This window comes from Merops nubicus, unplaced genomic scaffold (assembly GCF_000691845.1).
Source record: "Merops nubicus isolate BGI_N331 unplaced genomic scaffold, ASM69184v1 scaffold7546, whole genome shotgun sequence".
NCBI lineage: Eukaryota > Metazoa > Chordata > Aves > Coraciiformes > Meropidae > Merops > Merops nubicus.
The window spans coordinates 31,786-59,496 of NW_008616869.1; the positions used below are offsets into that span (position 1 = coordinate 31,786).

At 37.0% G+C, this 27,711-nt stretch overlaps 1 protein-coding gene across 1 annotated transcript in view; it reads left to right on the plus strand.

Moving 5' to 3' along the window:
• LOC103775495 (dynamin-3) overlaps positions 1-19,909 on the plus strand; it is a gene marked incomplete at its 3' end in the record, with an annotated part of 37,178 nt that extends 17,269 nt beyond the window's left edge. The window contains exons 8-15 of the mRNA XM_008942954.1: positions 1,182-1,317; positions 2,685-2,752; positions 4,110-4,248; positions 6,208-6,294; positions 8,308-8,378; positions 12,061-12,109; positions 13,548-13,577; positions 19,796-19,909. Of these exons, the coding sequence (XP_008941202.1) occupies positions 1,182-1,317; positions 2,685-2,752; positions 4,110-4,248; positions 6,208-6,294; positions 8,308-8,378; positions 12,061-12,109; positions 13,548-13,577; positions 19,796-19,909 (694 nt within the window). The remainder of the gene's footprint in view (positions 1-1,181; positions 1,318-2,684; positions 2,753-4,109; positions 4,249-6,207; positions 6,295-8,307; positions 8,379-12,060; positions 12,110-13,547; positions 13,578-19,795) is intronic.
• Positions 19,910-27,711: the final 7,802 nt, after the last annotated feature.

Consider the following 27,711-nt stretch of genomic DNA (forward strand, 5'->3'; position numbering starts at 1 on the left):
TAATTCTGTCAACCTGGCTGTATAGGTTTCTAAGGTTTATGTACAGTTGATACATAATGTTATGTTTGGCAGAATTTGTCATTTCAAATTGTATGACCAAATGCCTGTAATTAAAAACAAAAACAAAAGAGTAATAAAATTGCTGTCCATGAATCTTCCATAAGTGGAGAAATTCTTTTGTGTGTGTTCTAAATGCTCCTGCTGCAGAAATCTAAGCACAACCAAGGAAGCTTGTGGTAGTAACAGCTGCCACATTGCCATGTTAGCACTGCTTCTTTGGCTAGCTTTGTGTCGTGGAAAAGTGAGTTCCTTAGGGATCTCTTCCAAATTTTCCAGCAGTGGATCCGCTTAATGGCTTGATTTGCATCATGCTATTGGACTGTATCTTTTTGAAAGATTATGGAAAGACTAAAGGGTCATTATAGAGAAGTGAGGTCTCTTCAGATGGTACCTTTTGCCCTAAGATTGGGGGCTTTATCATATCATCATAGAATGTCTGGGCTGGAAGGGACCTCCAAAGGTCTTCTAGTCCAACCCCCCTGCCATAAGCAGGGACATCTCTAACTAGATCAAGCTATTCAGAGCCTCATCCAGCCTGATCTTGAATGTCTTCAGGGATGGGGCCTCCACCATCTGTCTGGGCAACCTGTTCCTCTGCCCCATTGAGCTCTGAAGTTTCTATAACAGCGTCTTAATGTGGATGTGTTTTTTATTCAAATATAGTAAATATTGTAACTTAAACATTGGGACTTTTCTTTGCTTATCCTACTAAAAATACTGCTATCATTTTTAACCTCCTAAAAAATTTTAAAAATTAATAAAGAATTGTAGCATTTACAGTTTTGTGATAATTAATAAAACATGAATGTAGCCTGTTACTCTGCTGTATTTGTAGCTGACTTTAATATATGCTTAAATAATCAGCCTTTTTTTTTAATAAAATGTTTATGAAGAAAGAAAATAATATACTGAGCTACGTCTGTGAGATGTTGGGTATGTGTGTAGGTATGGATTTTATGGATTGATAGCTTGGCTGCCAATTGTTATAGATATTTTTGTCAATTCATGAGCATGTTTTAATGGGTAATAGTAGTCATAAAGTACCAAAGTGAGAGTTGGTAGTTAACATGCTTACATGGTTGTTTGGCTTTTTGTTTTTCCTTCCCCTCTTTGGAATTTAGGATGGTACAACAGTTTTCAGTGGACTTTGAAAAAAGAATCGAAGGATCAGGAGATCAGGTTGATACACTAGAACTTTCAGGAGGTGCCAAAATCAATCGTATTTTCCATGAACGTTTTCCTTTTGAACTAGTGAAGGTATTTATCCATGTTGCTGGTCTCTTTTTTGTTTTATTTGTATATTCTTATGTTCATACGGGTACAGTAGTAAAGTCAAGATAAGGCCTGATTGGAAGAATATGCTCTTGACTTTGGAAGAAACTACATGAAGGTATAATTGAGAATTTGGCTTAGTTTCTACTTTTGGCTACTGAAATCTGAAAAGGAATTCAAATATAATTGCAATCCAAGATCATACTCTTTTTTTCTAGCTTTTTTACTGTTTTATCACAAATAGCATCTTCCTTCTGGCTAGGTGGCACAGGCAAGCAACTACAGTTGGTAAATTGAAGTTGTGTTCAAGCAGCTAGTACCTAATAAAATTTGAGTTACAGAAAATAGTATTTTTTTGTGTTTTATACTTCCTGTATTCAATGCATTAAACCAAAGCCAGCTTTTAGTCCTGCACTTTCATAGTGGGAGTTGGGAGTAGAAGCAAATCTGGTGTTTTGTGGTAACATTTCTCCTCTTATACATCTCTCCTTGCTTACCCATTTTTTGGGAAAAAGAATAAACAGAGGTCCAGTGGGGTGTGAACTAATGAAATGTGGTTTCCTTTGAAATTGTGTTACATGTTCTTTGATCTTTCTTTTACTGTGTTGACTTCAGCTTCCCTTCCCCATGAACTGTATCTTTACTTTTTTTTTTACATTTTTCTTTTACATTTTTCCTAAGCTTGCTTTCCACCTGTTTTACGTTCAGCTGCCTTAACATCCTCTAACTTTCAGCTGAGTAGGAACCAGACAGAGTTGTGGCTGGTTCCAAGGTTTAAATGTGGTAGGTCAACTAGCAGTCCAACAGAACAGATGATAGTTGTGCTTAGGGTAATGACCTTTTTGGTTTTGATGTTAACTTCTCTTCCATCTAGTTTGCTTTCAGAGCTTTATAGAGAGCACTCATCTCTTAACTTTCATTGAAAAACAGTAGAATGGGACAGGGCAGATAAAGAGACTGTAATCACAGAATTTGTGCTGCTTTAGGACACCAGGCTTTAAAAAAAACAAAACAAAACAAAGCAAAAACCCCAAAAAAACCACCCAAACCAAAAGCTGCATCTTCCAAATCCTGCTTCTGTTCTGACCTACTCTGTCAACTCTGCAAAATCATGCAAGCATCAGCTGTTGGCATATCCGGAGTGGAAACGTGTATAATTTTCAACAAGGCTTACTGCTGCCTGTAGCCTTAGTGTTAAAGTGTTTTAAAATACTTATGCTTTGCTTAGCATAATTAAGAATTAATATTTTACCAGTTGAACTTGCCTGTGTTCTAGGTTTATTGGGAGAAGTAATATTCCTGTTTTATTAGAAACTTCCTTTACATGATCTCATATAATTTTGTTCCCCTAGATGGAATTCAATGAGAAAGAGCTGCGGAGAGAAATAAGTTATGCCATCAAGAACATACATGGTATCAGGCAAGTGCTGCCATGTTTTCTAGCCCAGTTGCTTTATGGGTGTGGTCTCTTTCACCTGTGGACACACTGGCTGTTGACGGCTAGGCAATGTTATTAAGGCATTGCTCCCACTGCTGGCTTTTTTTCTCCCACTCATATACAGTTCTGTTTTTCACATAGCTATTTTGGGCTAAACAGTTGGTTTGCCCAAAGATGTGCAATTTACTTGGAAATGCTGGAAAATTATTTTACAGAGAGAATCAATGCCTTTTTTTCATGGTAGTGTCTGCAGTTCTGTTAAGTCTGTATTCCTGAAAAGTTGTAAGTTTTAGAGGGAATACATGTGTCTTAATAAAGGAAAAAAAAAACTTTCAGCTTGTGTTGTGGCAAACTCCTTGCCTTTATTCTCAACTATCTTGAAATGACAGATTTACAAGTGAGTTGGCTGAGGTTTTACTTTATTGATGTCTTTGCAGTATATTATTCGGTTTGGGAAGAGGAGGTATTTTGTTTTTTTAGTTTGGAATGGCCTAATCTCACTTTGGAATCAATCTAGTTTGGAGGAATACTTTGTCATATGCATACCCATTTTTTTAAAAAAAAGTTTTCCCCTTCCTCCTACCCACTTGTGAATATGTAATATCTTTTGAAAGCATTGGTCACAAATTTTGTTGTTATTAGTGTTTTTGGAATATGTTACTTGCATTACTTGTGTAGTAAATACTCAAATGGTTGAATCTAGTAGCTGCGGTGCTGTATTTGAATTTTTCTGGCCTTCTTGATAGAAATATCTTGATGAGCAATTTATGGTAGTGAACTGATAGTTTTGGGCATGTTTTTATAGTTTGCTTTTTAATATAATTTATCTGCCAAGATAGACCTGTGCAATCAGTGTTTCAAAGAGAACTAAGGGCTGTTTCTTTAGAACTAGTTCTGTAAGCTATCTGTTATATAGGTTCATATATCCTGCAGTGACCACCTGTGAAATTTTCCGTAGAGAACTCTGAGTAACAGAACCACATTTCCTCAGTGGAGAGAAAAGTGCAGCTATAGGATTCGTATGGGTTAAGTGATTGTGCATGGAGTGCTGCAGCTGCCAACCATCCCTTCTCTAAAGTTTGATTCACTGCTGAAGAGGGTTTATTACATGATATCAGTGCTCTCTTTAGTGTTCTCACGGTCATCTTAAGGTAGTAGGGCATGTTTTTACTTTCATATTCTTATAATTACGCTGTTTTCTAGAGAAAATTTAGTTCTGTGGAAGTCTGTGTAGGGACTGCTATTACTCAGATGTAAGCTTCTGCAATTCAGTAAAAAAAAAAAATCTTTCTTACATGATGTTTTTATTACTGTCTTATGTATTCTTTTATATCCACAGAACAGGTTTGTTTACTCCAGATATGGCATTTGAAGCCATTGTTAAAAAACAGATAGTCAAGCTGAAAGGACCATGCTTAAAAAGTGTGGATCTGGTCATGCAAGAGTTAATCAACACTGTCAAGAAGTGCACTAAAAAGGTAACTTGCAAATAGATCTGGTAATGTAAGTGTCATGTAGTGGCATAGTAAATAATATAAACCCATCTTGTGTTTTATGGTATTACAAGAGGTTTCTCACCTAGTACATCTGTACTTGATGTACAGAGTAAGACTTTATAATTACAACTTCTGCAAAACTCTCAAAACAACGTAATGCTGGAAATCGTGATTTTTTGATTCCTATGTTTTGTATATATATATATACACCTTATGGCTGGAGTTTTATTGAGTCAAAAGTTGTCCTCAGTTTCATCTTTAAAACCATGTTTTCATTGGTACTGAAAATGAACTGCAGGCAGCAATTCCACAGATGTGTAAGTAAGCAAAAAAACCAGTTGTGCTTAAAAGTTTTCTTTTCCAATGCTAGCAAGAAGAAGAACCATTGAAAATTTTCTAGAGCAAAGGCCTCAAAAGTTGAGATACCTCCATCAAATAAAGAAAAATGTGCTATGTTGAAACTTTACTGAGTAACACCACAGTCCTTTGCAGTGTAATGAGTCCTCGACTTCTCAGGTGATTTTTTTCATGCACAAACCCCAAATCATCTGACCTCCAGCTGCCAAGAAGTCAGAAGTGGGAAGCTAGGAAGACTTCATCTCCCTTGTGTTGTACACCTTTGTATTAGTGTTGACAAATGAACTTGCTGCACAGAAAATGAACTTCAAGTGGAAAGAACTGCTGAGCACTGAACTTCCTGATTGGAAAGATGTGTGCATCCATTAAACTTCTAACTTAAGATCCTGCAAGTGTAATAAATAAGAAAGTTGCTCATCAAAACTAAACATAGCATTACTATGAGTATTTGGGGATGTTTTTCCTGAAGTATGTGCTTGGGTTGGTGTATACTCTTAGAATGAAACCTCACACACACACACACCCCTCCCCCCAGCTGTGGCTAGGGAAGCGTGTCAGATATATTAATAAGAGGCTTTTTTTCCCCCTCTCACAACTCTCGCTTTCATAGGCAAATTGTCACCTGTAAATACTACAACTCACTTGTCTAGAGCATTGATGTCTAACAGTTGGTGATTTTCAATTCTTGTTTCTCCCATTACTCTGTGATATTCTAGAAGATCTCATGAACCCTTGTAGACTTCTTAGCAAACTGGTGGCTTTGATTGCCTCACCTTCTGTTCATCCATCTTTCCCACTGCCTCAGTGCAGGGTACCATAATAGTAGCAAGTACAAGGACTGGCTCTGGGATTTGAGGGCAGGTATGCTGGAGTTGTTAAGAAACACCCTGTGACATCCTTCGCATTTTTTCTGAATAATGCAGTATATTTTATACCAATGAGCAGGAAAGGGAACTATTTCTTAAAACAGGAAAGCCTGACAATGATTTTGAGAAAAGAGAAGCAGATTCTTTGCAATATTTTGAGCAGTTTCTGTTGTTTTGTTTTTTTTTTTTTTTCCCTTGTGTGTTTGTGTTTTTTTTTTTTTTTTCCCCTCACTTTTGTCAAAGTTTGGACAATATGTCACTTGAATTAATTGTGCAGGTTCTTTTCCCAGTCCTATTGGTCAAATTTAGTGTTGTGCTTTGCTGTTTACATTTTTAAATATCGTTATTGAGATGCAAGGGTGTTGCCACAAGGTGGAGCCTTCAAAGAACAAGAGACTTGGAAACATATAAAGCACCACTCTGAAATTAAGCACAGTAGAAGAGGGGTTCATGGAGAAACCTCACCCCAAGGCTGATAAACTGTGGTTCACATGTCCAAAGTGCCTTTTCCTCAGTGTTCCGTGGAAGAAAAGCACAGAAACTATCCAAGGGTTTAGGTGTCTCCAGTTTTTCTGGAAAGGCTTGCTTATAGTGCAGTTAACTTTTAGCCCAAGCATTTATAATAATTGCTTTCTTCTAAGGAGGAATGCTGGGGGCTCCTCTGTATTCTACTGAAGCCACCCCGAAGTTGTGAATTTCTATTAATTTTACTTTTCAGTTGGCAACATACCCAAGGTTGTGTGAGGAAACAGAAAGAATTGTTGCTGGCTACATTCGTGAAAGAGAAGAGAAGACCAAGGATCAGGTGAGAATAAATAGGAGGTCTAACAGTTTGGGTAAGTGTGTGAAGGAGGAACGTTCTGTGTACAAAGTACAGTAAGACAATGAAAGATTTTCTTCCCCTCTGCTCCCCCACAGCAGGCTGCACATTCTAGAATGGGAGAGAAATTGCCCTTGTGCCATTGAGTTTTGACAGAGGAGACTAGAATTGCTACGGAAAATCTTACTCTGTTTTTTCAAGATTAGGATTGATAGTTTAAAGTAGCATTGGGTTGTTCCTGTGCCAGTGTGCCATCTTCTTAGCTCTACCACAACAGCTGTTTGTGGGAAATTGATTAATGATTAAACAAACACACAGAAATTCCCAGACTTTTTTCTGCCTTGTTTCCATTTTAACAGACCCATCCCATGTCATAATTTCAGTGAAGCCCACAAGCAGTTGTACTGGGACTCTTGTAGTGACCAGCTTTCCTTCAAATTTAAAAAAAAGGTTAATTCAAAGAAAATTCTTTAGAACATTCATTACCCAGCGAAACACTCAAATCCAGGAAACTTCAAAACTTAGATTACATTTGAGAAAATCCACTGAAAGTGGAAACAGGAATTATTTTCTGAAGAATGCAGAGGGTGACAACAGAAATATTGGGGGAAGAAAGGTTAGGCGGAGTTCCCAAGTTGTTCTGGACCCCTTTTGCTGTAGTCCTGTCCTTGTGCAAGCTAGGAAGCTGTGGAGCCTGTCCTCCTCCTTTTCCTTTAAATTGTGCTGTGAATGTAGTCTTAAATATAATTAAAAAGAAACAAACAAACTATATTTGCTGGGCTTGTACTTGCTTGTACTTTGCTTATTTCAAAATTTGGAAGAAGATACAAGCTGCTTAGAATAATTAAGTCCATCTTCTTATTATTCCGTTCTTTACTGTGTGCACATACCTGGCTATTGTCCCATGACAAAGTACAAAACACCAGCTTTCTGTAAATGTCAAGAATTGGTCAATAGGTTATTGTCACATATTCACATCATTTTACATGCTGTTAGCAGTTATCATTAATAACTCAAAACAGTAGTGAGGACATATTCAGAGGTACTGGCTAGACCCAAATCCCCACTATCTTTTGCTCTGAGGCTCCTAATATCTTTTGGGCATTGTAAAGAAGTTGGGAGTGATGCTGGCAAATTGTAAATGGGAAATTATAAAGAAGTTGGGAGAAGTTTGAGGAGCTGTGCAGAAAAAAATTCTGTAGACTTTGAAGACATTAAATTCTAACAGCAACAGGGGTCTTCCTTGCTCCCTGCTGATAAATGAAAGTCTGAAAAGATGGAGAGAAAGTGCAGTCTCATGCATGCTCAAGGAGCTATTCAAGGGCGGAAGTGAGCTTTTTTTCTAATATCTTAGCATGTTCTTTTCAGAGTTAGATTATCAACTTCAAATTCTGTCTTAGGGCTATTGAAGGACTGGCAAGTAATAAGTACACAAACCATTCATTCTGTTATTTCACTGACTAGCCCATCTTTCCATCCAGTTGTGTTCACCAGAATGCCTGTCTAGTACCTGGACTGTACATTTTCCTGGTCTGTGGCCAGCTTACCTATCAATTTCTTGTGTAGTACCTAAAGAAAATATAGATACCCTGATTTTAGTTTTAAGGTTCAGTTTCCTTGTTGGCTTGGCTGGAATGCTACAAATACAGAATTTTGTTAATTTGGAAAATGTAGAACTGGAGTCTATCTTATATACTGTTAAACTCTCTCTGGCCTTGTATGATTATCTTAATGAAGTGGACAGGCAACAAGATAATGAAAAATGAGATCTGTCAGGAAAAAAATAGGGAATAGCTCTTCTGTTGTCTAGCTTACTAAACAAGCACACAAACAGCAGTGGTAGGATATAGAAAATTTTGTTGCTTTTGGCTTGAATGATTATGAAAGCAATGTTTAATAATGAAGAAAACTCAAAAATTGTTTTCTCCCTTCCTTTTCCTCAATCTCTCTCCTCTACCCTACCCATCCTTTTCTTTGCTCTCCCATCTCCCCTAATAGGTGCTGCTGCTGATTGATATCCAGGTTTCTTACATCAACACCAACCACGAAGACTTCATTGGCTTTGCGAAGTATGTATATGGAGACTTTGTTATAAAGACATTGTTAGGGTGGTTGGTTTTTTTTTTTCTAAAAACAAAATTCAAAATGCAAGTCCTGACAGTAAAGATGCAAGCTGCAAAGTCCTGAACGTGCAGGATCATGGTCTCTCTGAATATATAGAGTGTTGAACTCTATCCTACTTCTAGATTTTTTTACCCCAGTTCACAAGCCTGGTTTCACTGAAGCTTGTATCTTGATCTGGGATCACATGCATCTCAGGAATCAGCTTTGCCAAGCTGATGCCCTCACTATTCATTTTAGGACCACAGAAATGTGTGATATTGGTGGTCTTTCCACATCGTTGCTAATGCATATTTTAGGAGCTGTGATTCCGTGTGAAACAGTATAATGAGTGTCACTGAATTATAAGTGTGCCTGCTGTTTGGCTGTAGAGAAGAATAGTAGCAGAATGCCTTGCAGGGCCTGGTTTGACGTTCTCCTCACTTAATTGAAAAGGCTGTGAGAATATTCTCCAGAATGTTCTTCCTCAGCTTCCAGCAATTTGTGCCTCAGGGACTTCATACCAACATTTTGTCACTAGTAAAAACATTAAAGATGTCTTCACTCTTTGAAGAATAAATGTTCCTTCAGTCATATCCATGCTATATTTGCTATAACAGTGTTTGGAATCACAACAGTTTTCATCCATGTGGGATCCTGGCAACAAAGCTTGGCACCGCAGTGTGTGTTATACTATGGCCTGTCCTAGCTAGCATTGTGAAGGAAGGCCTGTGTCTTTGGCAGTATGCCTTGAAGGTTTAAAACATGAAGTTCAGTAAGATGAGCGGGGAGAAGGGAAAGCCAGGCACTATTTATGTGTTTGTTTGAGCAACTTTCTCTAGAATTGTTTGCAGGTCCTAGATAGCTTTATCAGTCCATTTGACAAATGACAGGATGTTGAAGGAATGGTAGCTGGCCTTCTAGAGGTCAAGATAACAACCTGCCTGCTATTTACTTCTCTTCATCCTTTTCTGACAGGAAAAAGCCTGCTAAAAACACTCCGTATATATTTGTGGTGTGTTGTGACCTTGGGAAGTCACATAGTCCAACGTCCTGCTCAGATGAGGGTCAATGCTGAGTTCAGACCAGGTTACTCAGGGCTTTGTCCAATCAGATCTGGAAAACTTAAAGAATCGGAGATTCTCTGGTCTCACTGTGCTGATGCAGCCTGTTGAAATGCTTGCCTCTCCTGGTTATGAAAAGAATTTTCTTTGTGTCAGGTTGGAACCTTCCATGTTTTATAGTCTTGGATTCTGGAGTGACAGGTATATCTGGAGGTATTTCATTGTCTCTCTTCTGGAAAAATCCCCCTCATGGCTGCTGCTGCTGGAGCCTGGAGTTCAGTCCATGGTCTTCACTGCTGTATCTTTTCCAAGGAGTTGCAATGCCCAGGTTCAGTGTCTTGGGAAAGCTGCTTCCTCTTCAGTCAGTTAAGATGTAGAAATCCCCAGACACTGTGCATGGGACATGAGCAGGTAACAAATGGCTCCTCACTGAAGTTCACTGATAAGTTCAAGCAAGTGTTTCTGTAGGTTGAAAATGATGGGAAGAGAATTATCTTTGTTGACTTCCTGTCTGGAAGAGAAAACTTGGATAACTAAGAACAATGTTAAATGTAAAGTATATCAATTTATGAGCTAAATAGTAGAAAAATACACATTTTAAACTATAATCCTATTATTGTTATAGCAATTTTGTAAGAACTGGAAAATTAAATAATTTTGAGTAGCATGTGGGCTTCTGCAGTATCTCAACATCCTGCATTATAGATTCCCCAGATTCCCTAGTGTTTCCTTTTTTTTTTTTTTTTTTTTTTTTGATGAGTCTTTTAGCCAGCTGTCTCATGTGGCTTTATAAGTGTAAGGCCTGTGAACCTTGTTTGTAAGAATGAGAACACAAGACATTTCAAACTACCTTGTAGCATTGCAGGGCCTAAGGCAGGCACAGTGATGTGAATTAACTTGAGAAGGATTTAAAAACATCAGTATTTAGAACAACTTTGCATAGCTATGAAATTGTGGACTCTTGGAATATTAATTTTTGTCTCATTTAGCAGAACAAAGGTAAAATGTGGGCAATGGGTTTGAATCCAATTGGTGGAACTTGGACGCAGATATGTGCTCCCATCTAGACAAAGAGTAATATGTATTTAGAACGGTAAATAGAGGACGAATTGCTGGGCTAAAAGGCGTGGGTTTCCTAGTATGATGTTAGAGGTCTAATTAGCTTTGCTAAGGCGATTAAAATCATACCAAACCAAAAGAATGGCAATAAGTTTTCTTAAAGCCATCTCTGTATGTTTCTCAAACAACAGATTGGAACTGGTGAGGGGTTAGTGCTGTGTTTTCTGTGTGCATGCCTTTGTTCATAATTTATACATCAAAGCTTATGCAACTCAGATGATGCACAGGAGATATTTGGTCAAAGTGTTGGTCAAAGGGATCTGAATGATTGAGAGATCTATCTCAATCATTCAGAGATATGATTATCTCTGAATATTATCTGATTATCTCTGATAATCATATCAGATTATGAGAACTATCCCAGTGAATAGTACACACAATAAACATCCTTGTGCAGTTTTTTATGGACTGCATATGGACTGCTGGTTTGATAGAGTATGGTCTGAAGGGCAGGGTTAGGGTTAGTTGGGACATAGCTGACTGTGGTGCTTCAGCAACTCTTTGGACCAGCAGCTGTGCACAAAACAGGTGCAAGATTGGCCCATAGGCTGTGATCTGAGCACATATTTCTCTCTTTAGTCTCTCAGAGCAGTGTTTGCAGCTGATCTAGTATGTATGCTTTTTTCTTCAGTTAATTACTGCCTGGTGAAATGGTATAATCTAATCCAAACAAAACTTTGTGTCACCAGTGGCCGCTCTGGTGGGAGCCCAAGTCTCCTCTCTGAACACTCTTCTTCCTCTTTCCGGCCATATTTTAATTTTGTGGCCTAACACTTAAAAACCACCACATAATGCAGATGCTTTTAGAATTAATGACAACTTTTATGTTTTTGAAACAGGAGTGTGTTTTATTTCTGGGGTTGCCAGAGTTCAAGAATTGAGCGAATTATTTTAAATATGGTTTAATTTGAAATATGCTCCCTTATTATATGATTCCAGCTTTTTGAACCAGCTTTGTGGTGGCTTCATCCATTGGTTATATTTACACCCGCAAAGTGCATATAAATATTAGAATAATATCCAAAGCAAACTGTCAAGACAAAGCTAATAAGGAGCCTCCAGCAGGGGAGGTTTCTGTTGTACTGCACTAAATAACAGAAATGACTTGCTTTTTGTCTCTTTTGAATATTTATAGAGGCTAATGTTTCCAAAGTTACCCACATGAGCCATAATTTCTCTTGTGCTTTTAGTAACCTTTACCAGTCCAAGTAGGATGTTGTTACAAAGCAGATGATTAGTAGGAGCTGTCTGCTGTGCATGTCCCTTCTGTCCTAAGCAGGCAAATATCAGCAGGCATTCCTATACCATCAGAAAAAGTAGTTGAAATACACACATATGCACAATGATTTTACTGTGTTTCTTTGTTACTCTAGCTTTCTGTGCTGGAATTGGAAGTAACTATTTATTTGTCAGGAACTGGCTTAGTTTGAGTTTCTTCAGTATAACTCTTTTCCTCTGCTTCCCTTAGTGCCCAACAGAGAAGCAGTCAGGTTAACAAAAGTGCAGTGGGAAATCAGGTATGCACCTAACAGAGGATGGATACTAGCATGTGCAAGTTAATCCAAGCTGGTTTTTGTTTTGTTTTGTTTTTCTTTTGACTGCATTTATTTGTTGTGAGTGTATCATTTATCTTTCCTGCTTCAAACATATTTAAAATGTGTCACCATCGCCTTGTTTTACTGAATTTTTCAGAGGCACATGACTTTCATTGTTAGCATAATTTATTAATATTTCTGCTACTGCTTGCGCTGCTGGTTAGTGTCTCCTCTCCCATGCTGTGCATAGAATATTTCATGTTACATGTCAATGTATTGTGTCATTAACTACCAACTTGTGAATTTCAGAATCCAAAATGCTGGTGAGTACTTGTTTGTGTGTGCTTTGCCACAGTTGTTTTGCTAGTTCTTACATGTTCACATCTTAATAGCAGTGAAGAGACAATTCAACAAGGAAAAGTAGATTTGCCTTTACCTCATCTGAAAACTTCCAGTTGACTTCACAAAAATGTCGCTATGTACCATAGCTTTGAGGGTTTCTGCTCACTGTGATGGTTTTGCAAAGTCTTATATGGAAAGAAAATGTAAAGGAATTAGCGCATACTTTAAAAGAAAATAAAAATTGCTAGTAAAAATAAGACAGTGAAATTTTGTCTAAATAATTACCAGTATTGAACATCTTTCTGAAGTTTTCATGTCTGTTTTGGTCAAACAGTGCTCTCCATAGAAGGAGAGGAGGGCTTTTCAAACCTTACAAAGGTCAAGGTTTTCAACTGTTACCACTGATTTTAAGATTCCTCAGACCTTATCACTTGGATAAACCTGACGTTTCAGAAAGTCTCTTATTCTGCTCTTGTAGGTGTGAGTTCTAGCATTTTTTGAAAACTTATTTATGTTTTTGGGGATAGAAATCCAATCTCTTCCTCCCACCAAAGAATTGGTAGTTATTTCTGAGACATCAGTTAAAATAATCCAGTAACTTCTTGTATGTGATGGTCCCCCACAGCCTGACCAGCATGAATGGCATTTTTGATGTAATATATGGTTTGGACTAAAATGAAAAAGTTGAAAGGCCTAAACATTGAACTTACTTCAAAGACTAGTCTCTTCCCGCTGAGGAGAGATTTCCTTCTTATCTAGCTGTGCCGGAACATGTGTCAAACACAACAACCATCATCACTTTGGAGTGTTCCATATAAGGACCATCAACCAATTATCTAACTCTTCAAAAATATACAAATAAAATGAATGATTTTTGAATGCTTTCTCTCTAAAGAAGTTGAGAAGAACCTTGGTGTTTTAAATTAAATGTTGAAACTTGATTACTTTGGGTATAAAGGACTTTGCTGAACCTTTTATTTTAAAGATAATAAACATGCTTGTAAGTTAATTGTTTGAAGTTGAAAAGAATGAGAATGTTTCTGAAATAAAACTTCACTTTTGCAATTTGCTATTTCAGGGAACCAATCTACCGCCTTCAAGGCAAATTGTACGAGCTAAGTTCTGTAAGCTTTATTGTTGCTTTTTCATTTAGCTTTTCAGGGGGCAAAGTTTGTCTCTAACACATTGGTTTGTTGAATACTTTCTAATAAATTATTTAATATTAAATTGTCTTGTCTATAACACTTCCTCAACAATGTATAATTGCAGTTCATCACTTGACTGCTACTAACCTGCTGTTACAAGTATGAACTAGTATAACTTAAAATGTTGTAGAAAGCTTTGAATGAAACGAATACTTTTATGATTTACTGAGTTTCATAAACTAAAATGACTAATTGGTGTTTATTTTGTTATATAACTGGAAAGCAGTTTTTATCTGATATGAGTGCCTCTATTCATAGTAAACCTCTTTATGAAAGGTGAGCAAATAACTTTCTGGTAATTGAAGGGAAACATTAGCTCTTGAGTAATGAACACGCTGCTTATGGGTACAAGTACTGTTCTTGGTATTTGGTTTATGTAAAGGAATTACTTCTGATAGAAAAAGTGAGTTTTATGGATAAACTTAGAAATATGTAAAGCCTTTTTAGCGTTTTCATAGCACCAGGAGGATCGGTGTATTGTGGACACACTCTTTTCTAATCCTTCCACTTCTTAAGTGAATAAATATGTGAATGCCTTTAACATTACTAATTAGAATTAACTGTCTAAACAGCAGTTAATTTTATAACAAGTTACTCCTGGTTCAGTGATGGTTAATTGTGAGAAGTAAATTTCTGTATCATGTGAATTCTTTGGTAATATCTATGATGAGAACATTACACATATTTCTAGTTTGTTGCCACATCATCAAATTCTATCAGTTATTTCAAACAAACAAATGAAACTTATGTTCGATAAAGAAAAAAGATCTAGGCACTAGGCTGATTCTAATAGCAGTTGAATTGGATCTTTTGGGAGATGGAGAGCATTAAGCTTTCCCAAAGTCGCAGGGTGCTCATTTGCAATCCATTGCTTTTCTTTTTTTGCAATTCATTGCTTTGAACTGGAATGATGCAGATATAACTATTAACTATTTCTGCCTATCTCAGAAATAAGATGAGCGCAGCAATATTGTGTTTTTGGAAGAAGTGTAATGCCAGTTCTTCTTAACATGGTTTTGCTCCTTTTCCCTCTACTACTAATTTATTCTCTCACGCTTAATCTTTGGCCTTTTTTGTTTGTCTTTTCTTTGCTACCGCCTGAGGTTTTGACCTGACTCCACAAAGTTTCTTTTTAAGCCACAGGTTAGTCTTGTCTTCTAATTTGCTTGAAATAATCACTATAATGCTTGGTTTTACAGAGCACGCTGGCAAGATCTGGCTCCTGATCTGGCTGACCCACTCTTAATTGTGTATTTTGTGTGCTGAGATTTGGTTTTGTGACTAAAATTTAGTCTTTTAGAACTCCCTTTCCTGATAAAGCTTTAAAAATGAAGGTGGCATTGCTCTATGTATGGTCATCTAGTCCAACCCCCCTGCTATAAGCAGTTCTCTCAATGTGCTTGCTATTTGGTAACTTGTGTTATGACAGTGATAAGAAGATAGAGTAGTGCTGGGAGTTGTATTTTCTGTTCAAAATTATTACAGTGGAATTAGGTAAGACAATTTTAATAGAGTCATGTTAACAAATGCTGCTACTAGTATTCTTGTGGAAGTAACCAGTCTTGTGATTTTCACACTCTGCCCAGCCAATTTCACTTAGCTCTCACTTATCTTGAGATCATCTTTCAAATACATATTTTAAAGAAATGGAACACTTTCTGATTATCTATTGTACTTCTTTTACAAATACCTTACTTGATTTAATGGAATGAGTAAGTTATCCAGCAACACATAAAAGGTACTTATTGTGTCAGAGTCTGCTTTCCTGTTTATCCATGAAGTGGAGAGTAAGAACAACAGATATAATTTGGGTTTTGTGCAGCTGAACTATCAGAAAATTACTTCCTTTTGGCATGTTCATGTGTGTTTGTACCCTCTAAGTTTCATTTTTCAGACACCCAGATTAGGTATCAGGATCCTGAAGGAAGGAACTGTGTCATCTCTTGTTCATCCTGTCCAACTGCCAGCCAGAATATTGTCTTCATTGGCTTCTAGTGATGTCCATATTTTTCACCTTCCTGACGTTCAGAACTCATGTCACTATAATATCCGGTTTACGGAGAGTGACATCTTGAAATATGGTAGAAAATATTGAAGTGGTTCTCTTACATCCAAACCAACCAGAAAATGAACTAGTGAAAACAATAATGAAGCACATTACTTTCATTTTTCAAGCTGAAGGACTATACAGCACATCTAATACATTAGCTAAAAAACAAACAAACAAACAAAAAATCCCACAACAACAACAAACAACTATCCTCACCCCTCAGGGCTTTTTTGTTTGTTTGTTTGTTTGTTTGTTTTCTTTAATTTCAGAAGTCTCTTTGAAAATCTTTGCTCCTTATTACCCATGGAAGGACACTTATTTCTAAAATATAGCTTGAGTTATTTTTTGAGAAATTGACTAAAATCTAAGGTGTAATTCAGATTCTATAGGAAGTAAACCCATTGCTTAATCTCACTTTGTTTTGCACTTACACCCTGATCAAACCTCTGTCCCCCTGACCGCATGCTGGTAGTGGGTATTTTTAAAGTGTAGCTTTTTGTAGTTAACAAAATCTGCCTGGGAAACAGGAACAATTCAATGAAAAGCACATGAGGCTTAGCAAGTTAAGATCATCTTTTCTCTCTTGATGTCCTCTGGAACTGCTTCCAAGTATTTTGGATAATTATGATCTGTTGTAGTGTCCAGGATATTTTAGAGAAGACAATACCTTGTTTTCCCAGAAGAGTATAGGTAAACAGGTCTAAAAGTTTGCACCTGAAAAACAATGAGATACTGCTATAGCTTGATGCCCTTCTTGCCAGGCGGTGTTGTGTGGAAGTGACAGCTGGATCTAATCCTCAGCACACAGGATTTTTGAGGAAACAACTGGCAAATTCCTTCCTTTACAAGATGGTGAGCAATGTTTGTATTAGCAAGTCAGCCTGTTTCCACAGCCAGTGATGGTTATGTATCTGTGAGGAGACGTGTTGGTGTAGAGCAAGACAGCCTTTTGGAGCTATGCAGCTGATGTATTTCCTACATTAGAAGTATTAAAAGCTTCATCACTTCTTAAATGGCTTGTATAGTTTAGATTTTAAAATCTTGGCCTGGTCTGTTCTGAGACCTCTGTGACAAATTCATTCTTGTCAAATTGAGAAACTTTGAGTCTTGTTAATGTGCTACGAAGCCGATGTTAATGATGATGGAAAACACTGAATGGAATAAGGAGTGAGTGGTGCTTCCCTTCCTTTTCAAGTGCTTATCACCTCTAAGATTCTTGAACATGCTACTTGGGTGTTTCATACTGGTTTGCTTCTAGAAACCATCTTTGCATCCCCACTATGATATCTGTCTTCACATCTTTTACCCTCTCTCAAATGTGTGTCCAGACCAGTTTTCAGGAGTGTTCTGGCCCAGCTTTCTGTGCTGCCTGCACATGGATATGTGCTTTATAGGGAGTGACGTGGCATTTTCAGTTGTAGACAGCATGGTTCAACAGCATCTTCTCTCGTAGCCTCTTACTTCAGTTTCTTTATAACATGGAATAACTACCTTTGCACATTTGCTGTGAAGTATGTAGCCTGCTGTACAAATATAGCTCACCTTGTTGTAGAGCTAGCTTGAAGTGGTTGGAGGACCTTAATTTCTTAAATTTCTTCCATTTGCCCTTGTGTAGTTCAGTGCAGAAAAAATGAAATTAGCTTGGTTCTGCAATTTGTTCTGTGGCAGCTGCCCAAAGGCCAGTACACTGGCTGCATATACATGTTGTTTTTTCACATGTTGTGAAAGTTAACTTCAATAAACATTGTAAAATAAAATGAAGATTTGATGGATAATGAAGTTCATATCAGTATGTTTCACTTAACTTGCACTCAGCCAAGCATTCCATATCTATTTGTACTCAGTAATGCCCCCTTTCCACTTTGTGAGTTTTTTTTGGTGTGTTTTTTTTTTTTCTTTAATTTGTCCAATGAATATAAATTTTAAAAATAGTGACCAACTTCTGCAGAAAACTTTGTGGTGCAGACTGTTCCATCCAGCCTGCTTATGCTGTACCCTTGAGTCTCTCTATGGGATCATGTCCAGTTAGCTTACTGAGTCTTCAGAACCAAATCAATGCTTTCTTAGCAATTTTCTACAGGCTGAAAACCCATAAAACTGTTTTTGGATCTTCAGTGATTTTCTTATGCTGCTGGCCTTGTTGTTAGTGAGTGGAGAAACATGATCATCTTATTTAAAATGAAATTGATACTCTTGAATTGTGTGCATTACCAATACTTTCACCATGCTGAATAGGAGTGAATGCAAATTCTACAGGTTTTATAGATGAATAGATATTTAGCAAAGTTTTTCTTTGGTTATCTGTTGATGTTGGAGTTACTAGTCTTGTAAGACCCTATGAGAGGAGTGTCACAGTCTCATGTATTTCTCTAAAAACAAAAGGAAACTCATGTTTGATGACACAAGTTTGTGCTTGTGCAACTTGTTGAAGGAGGTGCGAAGGGCTTCTTTAAGCATTTCTTTCCATCTCAATACTTCATAGGCAAGTAAAGGGTGTTTCTGTGGGGTGAAACAGAATGGAGGGGGTTCCCTGCATCTGTGTGATGGGGAGAGTTTTGTTGTCCTGTTCAGAATATGGTAGAAAGGAACATTTTCTTTCTTATGTATGTATTGGAAAGCAATATAAGTTCCAAGAAAACTGGAAGTTTCTATATGATCAGTGGACAAGTTCTCATAACTATTTCTTCTGTTGACCACTTGCCTGATAATAGAATGATATTATAATTAACGGGCAGATTAACAGCCAGATTCCTCCCTCTGCTCTTAAATCAGATGCAAACAATCCAAAGTGTTGCAGGACTGGAGGGAGGAATGTTAGCACACTCACTCACTGTGTAGGATGTGAAGAAGGGAGCAAGCTGGCCAAGGATCCAAGCCATGGCAGATGAAAGTATCCAGGCCATAAGTCCATGGTGTAATTTCCCAGAGGGAGACTTGTGATATTGCCCTGATGTCCTGGGAACTCCACTTGTTATGAGCAGTCAAGGAGCCTTTCTGGCAACCAGAATCCCCACGCAGCATGTCTTCTGTGTAGGCAGCTCTCCTGATTCCACTACAAGCAAAGTCAGTTCTCATACAGTTGGCATCTTGCCCCACCTCCAAGGTCATGTGGAAGGGAGGGGAACCTGGTGATGATCTCCTCATCAGTTCCCACCCAAGGCTGGCCTGACCCTGGGTGAAAACCAGTCAGGAGGGGCTGTCTTGCCTGGTTGTGGACATCATCCATATGCCAACCCTCATTCAGGGCTGGGGTTTTAAAGCACAGCACTTCACCATTCTCTCCTATACACTCCTGGAGCTGTCTCATTCCTCCTTTTTTGTTTTGTTCCTCTTTGCATTATAGGTCTTGGTCTTCCTTTTGGCCTTTACTTATTTACAAATATGCTGTTCCTGTCTGTTCCTTCATCTTTGGCTTTTTATTTATCAGTTTTGTAAAGTTCTCCCTTACCCATTTTTTCCCTGGTTTTTGTTGCCATGTTAGTTTTTTTTCCTTCTCCTACCTTATGAGAAGAAAATAGCTCTTATATACCTTGCCTTACTGCTTCCTATCTTAATTTCAAATTAACTGTAGAAGACCTTTCCTGTTTGTCACTTTATTCAACCCCTTCTGAAAATTCCACGATGTACCAGAAACAGGTTACTTAGTCACAATCTAGCTGCTTTTCCTAGTATCCCGTTTTACAAATGATCCTAACAATTAGACTAGGACAGAGTAGTCATATATGGACATTTATAATGTGTTGTTATACAGCAAAAAAATCTGTAAGTTTGCATGATCCTTAATGCACTCATAATTGCTATGAGTACATCATGATAAGACTTAGACTTCTCTCTTTTCTCCAGCCTGTTGACTGTAAACACTGTATTTATGTATTAAAACACTGTGTTACCTTTTCTTTTTTTCTTGAATGATAGAAACCTGCAAAAACTCCTTGAATTTGCCAGAGACTGAAAAAAAATCACCTATTCTTGTTATATTTAGCAAGTATTTATTTAAAAGAATGAATGAAGCAGTGGAATTATGTGAAGTGGTAATGAAATAAACTTGTGCCTGACTGCACCTTTGCACAGGTCATCCGGAAAGGTTGGCTGACCATCAACAATATTGGCATCATGAAAGGAGGATCTAAGGAATACTGGTTCGTTCTGACTGCAGAAAGCTTGTCCTGGTATAAAGATGATGAGGTAAGGAATTAAGACTTTTTTTTCTACTGGAGAAAAAAAACCCCAACAAACCAGTATTCAGTCTTCTGATGTTAGATTAAAATAGTAAATCAACTTGTACAGACTGTTTTCTTTAAAATTTGTGGGTTTGATTCTTGGAAAATGCTGACCCTTTAAGACTCCTATTGAAATGTTGATAACATAAATACACAGGGTGTTGCGTGGGGTGGGTTTTTTGTTTGTTTTACTTTTTTTTCCTCGCTTCCTATGGTTTCCACACATTTGCTTAAAAACAAGTCAAACCAAACAAAAACAAACCACCCTGTTTTGGAATGTTCTGGTTATTGTCCAATTCCTGCTTGGACTGCTCTTCACATCTGTTGTAAGTTGATCATAAATTGTCTAGGTAAAGTTACATCTGAAAGTAACTATGGCGTTTGATTTAATGATGATAGTTATTCTCTTGCCTAATATTCTGAGAGGAGAAAAAGCCTGTCTGCAGAGTTCTGTAAGTAAGCGGTATAGATTTTCAAATTTGACAAAAAATGTACCTGGGTAAGAAGTGTCACTGATGATCAGTACATCTGAGGTGATTAATCTGAGAACTGGAAAAAGCATTTCTATAATAAACTGGGCATCCAGGTCGTTCACTTTACTGTTTGTGTTGTTAGGCAATTCATCTAATTATTTTTTCAACAGTGTCGGTAATGATATGCTGTGTCTCAAACTCCAGCAGTCTTGTTAATTCTTGAATGTTAAAATGTGATTATGTGCACTGTTAGCTTCATAGTAAAGCCCTTGTGGTTTTTTTTAAGGTTTGTGTGGGTTTTTTTAGAAAAATTGGGCTACACTACATGTAAAAAAAAAAAAAATCCTATTTTTTTTTGTGTGTGTTTTTTTTTTTAAAATTGAATGTTTTCAGAAAAAAAGGTAGGGATTTTTAAAGTGAAGCAGTTCATTGGATGGAAGAGACAGAGGTAAACAGTTTTAAATGAGCTCTAAAACATCACTCAATATTTCCATCTTATTCTAAGCAATAATCAAAACACTGGCTTACCCAAAAAAGACCCAAGGAGTTGGTTGATGGGGATTGTGCAGACAATTCGTATTCTGTTTAAACTTAGTGTTTTACTGCAGTGGATTTCCTAGAACCAGCGGCGGGAGGTCCTGCAGTGCATGTACCTAAGCCAGAGCTCTGCTGAGTCCTGCAAATCCCAAATGTGGTACTTACTATAGGCAGTTATTTCAGTAATACTGATGATGGTGGAAACTGTGCTGGTCAGTAGTGGTTTTCTCCTCAGTGGGCAGCCATTCTGGAATAGACGTTAAGACTGAAGGACAAATCAGGTTTATCCTGAAAATTTTTCCTCTTGCCCCTTTAAGGTTTAAAGGGATTCGTATATATTTCCGGTAACAGGAAAATGAGTGCGTGTCAGGCAGAGGGGAGGAGCCAAGTTCTAAGTGTCAAGAGGGGAAGTTTTATTCTCAGATTACTGAAATATAATTTGAAGTATTTTATTGCAATGACATAAAAATTAATTTAAAAGAAATGCAAAGGTGCCTTTATGAATTTAAATATTTGAAGCTGTTTGGTTTTGTTATGTACCACAAAACTACTAGAAATTAGGTACTGGTAACTGTAACTAAAATAAGTGATGCAGTATGATTAACATCCCTCACTATGCTCTGTCTCAAGCACTTGGAGGTGCATCTGAGAAGTACTGTGGCAATTTCTGAAGCAGTTTTGGTGTTTGTTTTGAGTCTGATTTCTTGGTGTGCTGTATAAAAAGTCCTGAAAATATTTATGGAATGTAAATCTTCTGCTATGCAACTTTAAATTGTTTTGATGGTGTGCTAGAAAGTGTCACCTGGGAATCTCAGAATAGTACATGGAAGGAATTGGCCACTGTCTGATTTCCATATGTATATTTTAAAATACTGTCTCTTAATTGCCAAATAGTTGTGTTTTGAGGGTCATGAAAATACTAGTGGTTTCTTCAAGCCAATATAGGAGATCACTCAGGAGTTGTAGAGCGGTGAGAGAAGATAACAGCATAGTATTCCATGCTTTGCTGGTGGAGGAAGAATTCCTCCTTAAATACAGATTTGCTGTATAATTTGATTATTCTGTTATTCTGTCTTGGGCAAGAGTTCACAAAGTTATGATGTGGGTTGTTGTCTGGGTGTTTTTTTTTCTGTTTGGTTGGGTTTTTTTTTTTTTTTTGTTCGCTTTTGGTTTTTATTCTCAGTAGGACTTAAAGTGGGTAAATTCTGCTGTAGATACTTTCTACAGATGGTCGAAGCCAGAGCTTAACCATTAGGTTAATCAAAAGACCAATTACATGTTTCAAAAACAGAACCATTGGCTTCTGAAAATAAAGAAGCAAGTATCTGATCTCCTGGCTGAATTCCAAATTTATAATTACATTTTGTCTCCTTAAAATGTTCTCCTCACTTTCAGCTTGCTTTGGTAGTTGTCACATCCTGTTCTCAGATGATTATTGAAATGACTGTATGCTGTTGTATTTCCACCCTGTAAGATATGTAGTCGTCAGTGATGTGTGAAGTGATACCCATGTTTACGTGTCTGGGCTGTGCCTGGGCTCAGTATGGCTGTGCACGCTGTGAGGTCGCAGGGAGTTCAGATCCCCTGTGCCTCCTGCTGAGGCCGGGCACTTGTGCAGTCCTGGCACAGTAGCGAGAGTCCCCCCATCACAGCTGGGGACGATGCAGAAAGCCAGGTCTCACCTTTGTTCTCCTGCCACAGCAGAGAGTTTGTTCCCTTTGCGCATCTACCGCCGAGGAAGGAATGCTGTGGCTTTACACCGCTGGAGTGCTTGCTAGGAGCTCTAGAGCTGTGTACCCCCTCTAGTGTAAGCTGAGCCCATTTTCTGTAGCCTGGAATTTACTCGGATGAAAATCACTCCGAATGCAAGTGGTTGTATGCTAGTGCCATTAGAAGGACGTAAATGATTTCCTTTATTTGCGAGCTGCAGCTTTTGTAAGTGAAGAGTCCACAGTGGGATGCATTTTGAAGCAAGTTAGTTTGGCAATAGATTTCAGAATTTATTGTATTATATCAGTATTACAAAATAAATGATTGGTTTCTTGACATGGTTTTGTTGCTGCTTATACAGCAGGATCTTATTTCTTGATGAGATGGGAATCAGTGCCTAAGAATGCTTTTTAGGCTTGTAATTATGGAAATACCAAGTTTATGTTTGAGCAGTGTGTGTGAAGCAGTATTTGCTATTAGTTACAGAAATAGTAATCTGAGTTAGTTTCTGATCCTGCATACAGTTGCTTGTGTTCATTACTTTGCTGCATGACCGGTACAATAACTTTTGCATTTCCACTTGCTTAAAATCAAGTGAGGAAAATACTGTGCACCACTTTGAGACTGTTGTAAAAAAAGTGCAAGATTAGCATATTCAGTGACCTAAGAAATAATAGTTTTCTATCATAGTCCATGTAATACTAGCTAAACTATTATAAGGCATACCTACACACGGAAAAAGATTAAATCTGAGCATTTTAGCTCTCTGTTGTTACTGCTTTCTTAAGCAGTACAAAAAGCTGTAAGCTTTTATGCTAAGGTTCATTTGAGAGTCAACCTGCAAATTTGATGTTTGTGAATTATCTACTTCTACTTTAGAGTAAAATGGACTTTGGGAATATGGAACACCATTCCATCTCGTGAATCAAAGAGCTCTTTGTTGCCAACAGACGGATGCCATTTATAAAGTGGTGTAGCATTTTTACAGGGTATGGTCAGAGAATGTGATTTCATTATTCATTCTAAAGCATCCAGAGATTTCTCTGGCATTATTGGTGTGCATTAAGGATGCAAGGCTGGGCTCTAGGAGAACTGCTAAAAATATGAAATTTACATTCAGTGAAGAAATCGCCTTTAGTTATATTTCCAAATAAAATATTTTCCTTCTGTTTCAGTAGGAAAGGATAGTAGTAGCAGCATCTTATGATAAATGCATTTTGCATTATAACTTCACAATTTATTCCAACTGTAAAATTCTGTGTGGTTTGGGAGGGAGATATGAAAATAACTGAGGAGGTGAGAGAGCTGAAAGGGGAGAAGTTACTCTAATATTTATAGAATTAACTTGCCACACAACAAGCTGCTCTCGGCTTGTGTGGCTAGCAGGAACGTTAGTGGTTTTTATACCGACAAAAATCTAGTTAATAATGTGAGTTACTCGAGCTACACCCGAGAAGTAAATGGGAGGATGAAACATACAATGGTGCCACAAAGTTACATATAAATAAAACTTATTGTTAGTGAGTTAGTGAGAACAACTAGGAAAAGAGTACTATAGGAAGCACAGTAAAAATTTCAGCAGTGGGTTTTATTATATTTTATAGGCAGTGTTGTTTTGACTCTAGGTGGGTTGCAGTACGTGGCTTGGTTACTGACCGGCCGTCTGAGGTCCAGAGTGACTCTTGGCTGGAGCTGTTGGTGAAGATGCTCTGGTGTGTCAGAGCGGTTTCCCACTGGCGGCTGTCCCTCAGGCTGGGTTGTCATGCGACTGCCTGTCTGTGCCTGCTGTACAGGTGAGAGGATGTTCTGCACAGCAAGTGTAGACAGGCAGACACATGACAACTCCGTCCAGCCAGTCCCTTGGAGCCATCGCCGCTGGTGTGCAACAGTTTGTACCGTTCCGGTTTGGGGGCTTTGAGGGGGGAACACACATAACACAATTAAAGTTTAAAACATTGGGAGCTGTAGAACAGGAACAGAACTTCATTTTATTCGGAAAAGAAGCATTTCAGTACATCAGTTATCATTGTGTTGACATGTATCAGAGATGCGATTTCAACAGACTGGTCACACTGAACATTTGGAAAAACATAAAGGATTGAAGCCATCGTTTATTTTATATGCACTTCATACAGGATTTTGCCTGCATATTGGACTTGAACACAGTAATTTAACCAGATGTTTTTACTCTTCTTGGAAGCACAGAAATGCTGAAGTTCAAGATAAAGGAGTTGTTTATACAGTACATATTTTCTAGGAGCAGATAAGTACAATAATCTTGCATGTTAAAAATAAAAATCTTTCTGTATAAATGGAGGAAACCACTTGCGTGTTAACCCAGTGAAAGGGAATTTGCTGGAAAGAAAGCTGATTGCATTTTATATCTGTTTTGTTAATATATTAAACCTATATGCTTATAATGATATTTCTTTAGTATTTTGCTTTGCATGTTATTTAAATTTAGCTTTCTCTCAAAATGTGTTCCTTTAAACAAAACAGTAACTTTATAGAGCTTCAGGAAGTTTTTCAGTTAAGCATAGGCTATGCTATAGACCAAAGGCAAGCAAATAGCATCATTTCATATCACAAGATGTGCTGATTTGCTGAACTTTCCTGTGTATAAAATACAGTGACTGCAATACAATTTAACAGTGGCATTTGCAGCATAACTGGGGTGGTGTTTCAAAAGGTATAAAACACAGTGGAAGCTTAAAAGAGTTGTATTATGTTTCTATCCAGATTAAATGATTCTGTTTTATAATGGTGTTCTAAAATCACTACTGCTCGCTAGTGCCTCCATAGGTAAGCTACCAACTTGTGCTTTCAAACCCTTCTCAAACATATCCCGTAAAGAATAGTAGCAAAACACTGAAGTTTCAGCCTGAAAACAGATGAATTCACCAAAAGGCTAAAGGTGGAGATTGTGTTGAGGGTTTAAAGTTGACTTATAGTAAATTAATATGCAATTAGTCATTTAAATTGCCAGGAAGAAAAAGATGCATTTTAAAGAATATACAAGTTGAAGTGTGCAAATTAAGTTTATCAATTACATGAATTAAATTTTCGTTGAGCATAACAAGGTGGAATAAGATGTCTTAAAAAAATGAAGCACAAAACATGGCAAGCGAAGTCAGACATGAAAAATTAAGTTGAAGAATTGAATATTCTTACTTTGAGTATGATATGCTTATTTAAATTTTTGTAGCTCTAATTAAAATTTTAAGTGTATGCTTTAAGTTAGAATATCTTCCTATCCGCTTGACCATATCAAAGAAAGACAGAAGTGGCAAATTAGAAATATTTTTAAATAAAATATAAAACACTGCTTGTTTTATAGATTTAATCAAATTTAATGCCTGCACTTAGTTGTTAAAAAAAATCAAATATCTTTAATCTGGGAGAAAATTAGATCTAACTTTCTGTGTTATGGCTCCTTCTTGAAATAGCAATGAATTGTGCAGTAAAATACACTGGCAACCTATAGTACAGAAAGATTGGAAGAACAAAAGTATGCATTTTAAATAATAGATTTTCTGTTAACAGCTATCAGGTAAATTATGCTAAGGATAAAAGTTGTAAGTGGAAAGATTGTGCGGTCTTTCTAATAACTACACACAAGGAGAATTCATCAAAGAATCAGCAGAGCTTTACATCTTGAACTAAGGCAATTTTATTTTGCCTTCAGTTACTCACTGGGTGCTACTAATGACTGGGTAGTTACCTTCACTCGATTCTTATTTTAAAAACTAGTATACCTTGAAATTGTGGTTTATTTGCTAATAGGGTTAACATTTTTAGTTATTGTATCTGGTTGGTTCATTGAGTCAGTAAATAGCTCGAGAATATTTTAGAATACATGTAACAAAAAAAAAAAAAAACAAAACTCATGACTGCCAATATTATATTTACAGAAATCTATATTAAGGATCTAACTTTAAATATTGGTAGCTTGGAAATTGAGTTGGGAATTGTATTCTCTCCAACACCAATCAGGACTTTTTATGTAAAGACAGGTTGTTATTTTTAGATACTGTTTTGCAATGCAGTATAAAATACAGTACGGAGGTACAGTAGCATTATTCAGGAAAATTTCATTCTTAACTGTGGCATTTCCTGTCTTTTTATATGTTTACATCTCACCCTTAATATTATTACAAATAGGATCTTTTTTTTAAAAAAAAAGTACAATTCAAGAAGAAAAACCTTTTGCAAGTAAAGTTATGCTCTTGATTAAAATTTATTATGTATTTAAAAAACACTCTAAGATTTAGGGGGTTTTATTTCCAAATCTGCTTAAAACTTTCTGATTAAAAGATTACAATAATGTAACATTCTATGTAGAAGTTTGGAAATTTTATGCAAGTATTTTGCTATTTTGGTTTTAATATTTGCCATATAGCAATGATACTTGGGTGGTCTGCAGAAACGTCTGTGGATGCACAGTGATAGTACAGAAAGGGGGGTGAGGAGTGTGGAGAGTATAGCAGTGTCTTTTAGTCCTCTGCAAGTACAGATGCATTAAATAGCTCTGGTAATGGTAATACAGAAGATAACATGCAACTTAATGACAAGGCAGAAAAATGTCAAATGACATGTTTTTTTTTTTAAGTAACTAGTTTTTTTTTTCACATTTGGATCTTATTTGATCTATATTTATTTCTGTAAAGTGACTTTCCTCCACCCTTCTTTCCTTTTTTCTTTTTTTTTTTTTTTAACATTAAAGGGATAGATACAAAATGGTAAAAATATTTTGCTTTCTCTTCCCTGCTTCATTTTGTTGAGTGTAGTAAAAAAGATGAAAGTCCATTATATTGAAACACTCACCTATTTAAATTTTCATACTGACTTCAATTTTCTTTTCCTTGTTTTGTGCATACTGTCTATAGTAATATGAACTCTATCATTTAGTTCATACAACAGGCTTAAGCATTGAGATCGTCCTGGTTTTACAGAACTCTCACCATTATTTAGTATGCTTTGGATCCTGCTAATTTTTTTTTTTTTGCTCGTACCAAAAAGTAATATTTGGTTTCTTAGTTTGTTTTTT